Below are 8,463 nucleotides of genomic sequence, written 5' to 3' on the forward strand. Positions count from 1 at the left end.
CACTTCTGGCAGCCACCGATCTTTAGCCTGAGTAAGTCACTCAACCTCTGTTTCATCGAAGTCCAGTCGTTTTTTTCTGCGAGTCCTATTCTTAACAAATATTTGCTGTTCAAGCTGAGCTTCAGTTGCAACTTTAACAGCAGATAAAATAACATTTTGGTCAGCACTGTCCCTTGATACTTGAAGCTTTTCTAGTGATACATCGACAGACATTATAGCAAACAAAAAATCAAGTGTTTCTCCTTGAAGAATTATATTTAGGGGACCCAAGATAGTAAAAATTTCTTTGAAGAGACATAAAGTCACAATTGTTTCATATGACTGAAATCGGGATAGAAGACCTTCACTTCGAATATACATTTTAAGTTCCATGTCATTTGAAATTTGTTCAAGGCAATTGATTACTGCCTGGTATAGTGTCAGCAGTTGGTTAGTAGCATTTTGTAAGGCACTGAAACGAACACTTTTGGTAGCAGCCAGTTCAATAGATTGATTCGCATCCTTAAGAAGAGATTTGCACTTCTCAAAAATATTATTTCGTTTCCTTGAGTTTCCGTATAGAAAAGTCTTTAATTTCTGCACATTACCAGGCTTGTTTTCTGTTCCAAAAAAGTGAATAGAAACAACAGAAGATTTTGCACAAACTTTCATAACCAGATTTGTTCCATGAGATCCACAATAAATATTTGTTGCCATGGAAGAACACTGCTTCAAATGTGTTATAACTCCTTTGTTTATTCCTTGCATATTGCTTGCACCATCAAAAGACATACCTATACACTTTTTAATATCTACGTTAACTGATTTGATTTCATCTTTGATTTTTTCACTTTTTCCTTCACCAGTAGTTGTACCAGTTTCAACCATTGAAACCAGATGTTCCTTTACAACGGCCTCTTCTGCAGCAAGCGTAACATATCGTAATACGATAGAAGTTTGCCCGTAGAGTGTAATATCATTGTTGCCATCAGATGATAGCGAAAAGAATACTGAGTTATTTACCTCTTCTGAAATACCTTTCTTGACTATCTGTGTCATAGTATGAATTAGCTTGTTTTGAGTATATTAGAAAGAGGTGTAATTCTAGCGCCCTTTCCAGCAGATTGTTTTTGAGTACTGCAAACATTTGAAAGTTTTTCCTTTAGCACCTCATCATACTGACTGAGTAAATTTAACAACTTTAGAAATTTAACCGCGCCACATTAAAAGATTTCACTTTTTTCAGAGTCATTGTAAAAGTTGGCTTCCTCATTTCCACGTAAAGAAATACTCTCTACGATCAAATACCGAATAGCATCAATAACTCGTATTAGGTATTGATGTAGTTTCTCCGCTTCTTTACGTTTTTTGTTCAGATGTCTCGTGGTTTCAATATTTAATATTTTATCAATTGTGGAGTCTGATAATGCATGGACCATAGCTTCAGCAGCATTTCGATGGTTTTTCTGGATGCAATGCTTTGTTATGATGTGACGTAAGTTTGACCAATTATCAAACCCATCACTTAAAAAAATTTCTGTCCTCTCTTGATCCAAAGCATAAACAAGCAATAGTAGAGAGTAAGTTAGCCAAGACTTTTTCTGCATAACTTCAACGTCATTAATTTTAACTGATTCAGTGTGATACTTAGATAACCTTGAATGTTTTGTTGGCTGATTTAGCCCTAATAAATTAAATTGCTTTTTATCAATCGTCTTTGCATTTTTCAGCTCAAGAAATTTTGCTGGATCATTTACACTGACATTTACAACGTTGTCTGGTTACTTCTAAATAGTCTTTATTGGTAGAGAAGCTTAATAATTTTTATTGGTCCGCCGCTGCAGTTACATGCACTTTATAGTAACCCATTTCTACAGGCACTCTCTCAGTTTCAGTAATTTTTCGGTTTCAGAATGTGTCTGAATATTGTAGTTCTGCTCCTTTATCTGCTGCAATTATGACATCTTGATTATTGTCTGTTTCTTGTACAAATGATTAGTCACTAATCTCTGTTATTAGCTCTGTTTCAATAATGCTTACTTGTGATATTCACAATGGATGTTGATGTTAATTCTATATTCTCTGTTGCTGTAAATGATGTCCCACCTTTTCTCTGTATTTGTGGCACCTGCACTGACGCGAGACCTGCCGTTAACTTTAATTGTTTGGGATCATTACTAGCTGCTTTCAATTCATGTTGTCGTTTTTGAGCATTTTTTTCTGCACCAGATTTGTATTTCAATGTTGATTCTTTCTTTTTTTTGTTCCTTTATTTCACCTGAAATATAAATAAATATAAAATTAAACTAGTCCTATGATAGACACCACGGCATTGGTTTCTTTCGTTTGAGTTATAACTACTATCGGTCCATGGAATTTATACATAGTTGTACTATTTATAAATTCCATGGACCAATAGGGAGTGGACTGGAGCATATTGAGTAGTAGTGAATGAAAGTAATAACAAAAACTCATTAAACACACAATATTATTTAACAAACATATATTTACCATATTTATCAATGTAAAGCAAATGAATTCATGGATTTTATATATTTATTGTTTTGAACTTTTCAATAACAATTTTCTCTTTTTTTCAATTGATGGATGGTTAATTTCAGATAAAGAGGAGACATTGTTTAATCGTTCGTCACTAAAATGGTTGTTTTCGGTATTCTTTTAGTTTAACAATACACCTGCCTCTACCTTCTTTTATTTCAGCCGCCATTCTCATAACATATCGTTCTCTTCTCTTTTTTTAGCCTAGATGTTCGTTGTTTAGCTGATTCATTTGCTCTAGCTCGAAATTTCCGTTCTCTTTCTCGAGCAAGACAATCGATCATATTCAGTTTCCAGATTTCTTTTTTATATTTAGCTTTCTTCTTTATATTTCTACGTTTATAAGATATTTTTTTTATTTATTTACTTTAGAAACATTAATTATTATTTTTAATTGCTATTTATAAGTAAAGTATTAAAACGTTACTTACTTTTTTACAGCATAAAATCTATCAATTTTAGGTCAACAACGTTTTTTGTTATTATTATTCATCATCGATTTTATTTATTTACGCTAAACAAAGTTGGTTGATTTTTGTTTGTTTAAATTACTTTTCTTAACGATTTCTTTTATTTACGCTTAACTAAAGTTTAGCGTATTTCTTTTATTATTACTGCTAACCTAGTATTTGTTTTGAGCAGACACCAAACAAACAAACAAACAAACAAACCGACGTGAAAGCAAGTTAAATTAAATGTTGTAAGAAATGCCCTGATAGAAACTTATAGAACTGAAATAAATTTTTTCTGTTTGAGGATTGCTAAGGACAGTTTCCTAAGCCAGATTAAGGGCCCAGTACAAGTCCCCGTACCCTCGTACTGGGCCACCACGTCCTTGATATATATATATATATATATATATATATATATATATATATATATATATATATATATATATATATATAAAAATTATATATTATATATATATATATAAATATATATATATATATATATATATATATATTATATATATATATATATATATATATATATAAATATATATATATATATATTATATATATATATATATTATATATATATACATATATATATATGTATATATATATATATATATATATATATATATATATATATATATATATATATATATATATATATATATATATATATATATATGCTTGGCCTGGGCATTTACATTCGTAAGAATTCACCCATTTGTCGTGAAACTAGGTTTGAATCCACAGACTATTCTTTCATGTGCTTTCGTTTAGCACCACTTCACTCTATTGCCTTTCTCTTTGTTCTATATCGCTCTCCTTCATCTCAAGACTGCACTCTTTTTGACACTATTTCTGATCATATTGACAAAGCCCTCTCTCTTTATCCATCAGCTAATGTAGTTGTTGTTGGTGACTTTAATGCTCACCACTCTGAGTGGCTTGGCTCTAGTGCCAGTGACTCTGCAGGCATTAAAGCCCACAACTTTTGCCTTTCTCAATCCCTAACTCAAATAGTCAACTTTCCAACTCGCTTTCCTGACAACCCGAATCATTTACCTTCTTTACTCGACTTATGTCTTGTTTCTGATCCTAGTCAGTGCTCAGTTTCTCCACATTCACCTTTAGGTTCTTCTGATCACAGTTTGATCTCTCTAAAACTAATATCTCATTCTTCTTTATCACCTGAATCCCCCTATTATCGAACCTCTTGCAACTACAGTAAAGCTGACTGGGATTCTTTCCGTGATTTTCTTCGCGATGGCCCTTGGGTAGAAATCTTTCGTCTTCCTGTCGACCTATGTGCTTCTTACATAACTTCGTGGATTCAGGCTGGCAAGGAATCTTTTATTCCCTCTCGACGATTCCAGGTCAAGCCTCACTCTCCTTCATGGTTTTCCTCACACTGTGCTGCTGCGATTTCGAATCGAAACCGTTACTTCCATATTTATCAGCATAACAATTCTCCAGGAAACAGACGTCTGTTTATTACTGCTAGAAACAATTGTAAAAAGGTTTTGTCTAACGCCAAAACCCGCTATTCTCAGGTCATGAAATCTCGTATCTCCTCTCAAAAATTAGGCTCTCGTGACTTCTGGAGAATCTTTAATAATATCAATAATAAGGGCAAATCTAAAATTCCACCTCTCTTGTATGGTTCAGACTTTGTCACCTCACCTAAAGACAAAGCCGAATTGTTAGCTAAAAACTTTTTATCAATATCATCTCTTGATTCCACAAGTTGCGTTCTACCTGATATTGCCAACAAACAGGTTGATCCATTGCTTAACATTCATATCACTACAGCATCTGTATCTAAAGTGATTTCCTGCCTAGACTCTTCTATAACTTGTGGCCCGGACAACATACCTTTTATCGTCTTGCAGAAGTGTTCTCCGGAGCTGTCATCTATTCTCTCAAAACTATTCAACAAGTGCTAATCAGAGTCTTGTTTTCCAGCCTGCTGGGAAGCGGCATCTGTCATTCCTATTTTCAAAAATTCTGGAGAGCGATCTGATTCGTCTAACTACCGTCCCATAAGTCTTCCTCCTATCATTAGCAAGGTTTTTGAATCTTTAATTAACAAACACTTAATTTCTCATCTTGAATCTAATAACTTACTTTCTGACCATCAATATGGATTTCGATCTACTTGTTCTACAGCTGATTTCTAACAGTAATAACTGACAGGTTTTATCGTGCATTAGATGAAGGTGGAGAGGTTAAGGCCATTGCTCTTGACATTTCAAAAGCTTTTTATAAAGTTTGGCATGCTGGTCTTCTCCATAAGCTTTCTTCTTATGGTGTAGCCGGCAGCATCTTTAAGATCATTGAATCCTTCCTTTCCAATCGTAGCATAAAAGTTGTCCTCGATGGACAACACTCTTCTTCTTATTCTGTAACTTCAGGGGTTCCTCAAGGTTCTACTCTTGGCCCTATACTCTTTTTAATTTACATTAATGATCTTCCAGATATTCTCACATCTAAGGTGGCATTGTTTGCTGATGATACTACCACTTATTCTTGTCGTGATAAGAAACCAACACCCTCTGATTGCTTGGAGGGGGCATTTGAGCTTGAAAAAGATCTCACTTCTGCTACAGCATGGGGCTCACAGTGGCTGGTAAACTTTAATTTAGATAAAACTCAATTTTTTTCAGGCAATTGTTATCGCAATAATTTAGATCTTCCAATATTTATGAACGGTGATGTACTCGATGAGTCACCTACTCTTCATCTTCTAGGATTAACTCTTACTTCCAATCTTTCTTGGAAACCATATATCAAATCAGTTGCAAAAATAGCATTTGCTAAGGTTGCATCTCTTTATGTATGTATATATATATATATATATATATATATATATATATATATATATATATATATATATATATATATATATATATATATATATATACACATACATACATATATATATAAGTAGAATTCGATAAACTGCTGCTCTGACCTTTGCCTGCTGTGCCTTGGTGGTAAACAAAAATGTTTGCTTTGTTATTTTTATTGTTATGAACACAAAAAAGTTTACTGAAAGTTACTTAAGATAGAAGGTTTTTTGCACTGGTATTTTTTACTTTATCTATTGCAGTCAGTTGTGTAACTGCGTCTGCAGACGGCATGAGTGGAGTTTTTACGCTAAAAAGTGATCAGTCAGTGACTCAGCTTGTTCTAGCACAAACAGCTCTACAATCAACTGCAATTACAGTAGTAACCAAGCTTCTGACATGTCTTATTTGATCAGGGGGTATCGGGTATCTTTAACTTATAGTTAGTTTTTGAAGAGTATAGTTGGTTAGTCGGCATTTGAGATATTTCAATTGGCAGATTTATAGTTTTTTTTTCTTGAAAGCAGTTGGCAATTTTTTAGGGTTCTTCCCCCCCCCCCCTCCCTCCCTTCCTCCTCTTCGTCCTCTCCTTCTCCTTTTATTCTAGAATTGTCCCAGATTATTTGGCATTACTATATATTGATTAAATTTTTGTTTCAACTTTAGGGGTCCATCAAAAATGTCAGACCTAAAATTAACTTTCTAATAGAAGTAGGAGATTATTGGCAACAATGTGCAAATGTTTTTTGAGTAATTAAATATTAAAAAGTATAAGTTCAGTGAAATCTTTGCTTGAAAAAAACTTCAGTTTGAAAGTTAAATTTAGCGCGACGTACTTTATTGGTGGTCCCTTATCTAATATAAAGTCAATAATAGAAGATTGCTTATTTTTATTTTTTTTAATATTGTAAAACTGTTCTATAAAAATTTCTTAAAAGGTAGATCAAATCATTTTATGATTTTATCTACTTTTTAAGTTAAAGATAGATCGAATCATAAAAAGATTTGGATAAAGAAGAAAGAGTTCTAAAACTGAACCTACGGGGTGGAAGGACTCAACAAATATTTTCTGGTGAAACAACGTCATAATTTATGGGTCAACGTCATAATTCATAACTAACCTGAAATTGCATAAATAAAAAAGCCTTTTTTAGCAAAAATAACTTAAAAAAGACACGTTTGTAAAAAGTCAACATAAAAAATTTATTTTCATCTAATATTTTAACCAAGTAATTGAGAATAATAATTGAGAACAATACATATTTATTACGAAATCGTAATGTTTAATTGAAATACATTTGGATGTATTACAACAAGAATTCGTAATATCTAATCGTACCTAATATTGAACTCATACATTGTAACTGCAAATGCACATTGAAATGTAGCTTATTTTAAAAGTTATTTTGACATAAATATTAATAATATTAAAATTAGTTTTTTGTTTACGCCAGCAATAACTATGAAATAAAAAAAGCTATTGTTTTCTATTTCAATACACTATGACCATGGAGTCTGTTACTTAATTATATCTTCATCAACATTTAAATTACTGGCTTTTACATCCAGTTTTGTATCTAGCGGCTTCTATTTGTCTAATCTGTTGCAAACATTACGTGCAACTAAACAAGTTTAAAGAAGACAATAAACTTTATCGAATGACAGTAAATGACTGATTGAAGGCGTTTATAAAAAGGGCGTGAGAGTAAAGGTAAATATAAAGCTATGTAAAAATGAGTTTAGATGCAGGAGTTTATATTTTGATAAAAAAGATGTTTTCTAGGTAGTTCATGCCCTCAAATAAAAAAGAATTTTTGAAACAAATTTAAATGTTATCAACAATCTTCAAAACCCCAACATTAAAATATTGCTGAATTTGACCTACATAAAGAAATTTGATCAACTTTAAGACATTGCTGAGTTTGACCAACTTAAAGAAATTTGAAGCAAACCTTATCAGATCATGGCTGAAGACTCAGCTTATTCTGGATTTGGTCTTGATAATAGAGCTTCATCTTCATTATAGAATTTTTAATTTCTTGAATTTAAATTAATGAATTTTTCAGTCATTCATTTAAGTTTCGAAGTACTACTGTGATCAAAAAGTAAGATGAATTTTTAATTTAAACTTCCCGCCTTATTCGAATCGTCCAATCTTTTTTATTTTTAAGTTGGTAGGAATGTCATTAACATTTGCGCCAAATTACATGTCAAACTCATAATTATTTTTTTTTGTTTACGCTTGTTTCTGAAGTACCAAAAGTGCATTCGGCGATTTTCACGTTGTCTAATTTTGTTGAGTAAAGAAGTGCTATTAAATTTTTTTTGCGGAATGATATTTCTGCTGCTGAAACGTATCGAATGTTGCAAAAGGCCTTCGGTGAAGAGACTATGTCTCAAAAAAATGTTTACAAGTGGTACAAAGACTTCAAAGAAGGCCGAGAACGTGTTGATGACTTGGAACGCTCCGGACGACCATCTACTTCGATTGATGATCGCCACATCAACAAAATCAAAGAATTGGTGCTTGCAAATCGTCGGTTAACCATTCGAGACCTTGTTGACATGGTTGGAATATCATTTGGGTCGGTGCAAGCGATTTTGAAGGATCATTTGGGCCTCAG

General features: G+C 32.6%; 1 protein-coding gene across 1 annotated transcript; it reads right to left on the minus strand.

The window, feature by feature from the left end:
* Positions 1-36: 36 nt before the first annotated feature.
* On the minus strand, positions 37-1,038 carry LOC136081375 (zinc finger MYM-type protein 6-like). The gene has a single exon (XM_065798686.1). The coding sequence runs from the start codon at positions 1,036-1,038 to the stop codon at positions 37-39; it is 1,002 nt and encodes a 333-aa protein (XP_065654758.1).
* Between the last annotated feature and the right edge of the window lie 7,425 nt (positions 1,039-8,463).

The sequence above is a fragment of the Hydra vulgaris genome, chromosome 06 (assembly GCF_038396675.1).
Source record: "Hydra vulgaris chromosome 06, alternate assembly HydraT2T_AEP".
NCBI lineage: Eukaryota > Metazoa > Cnidaria > Hydrozoa > Anthoathecata > Hydridae > Hydra > Hydra vulgaris.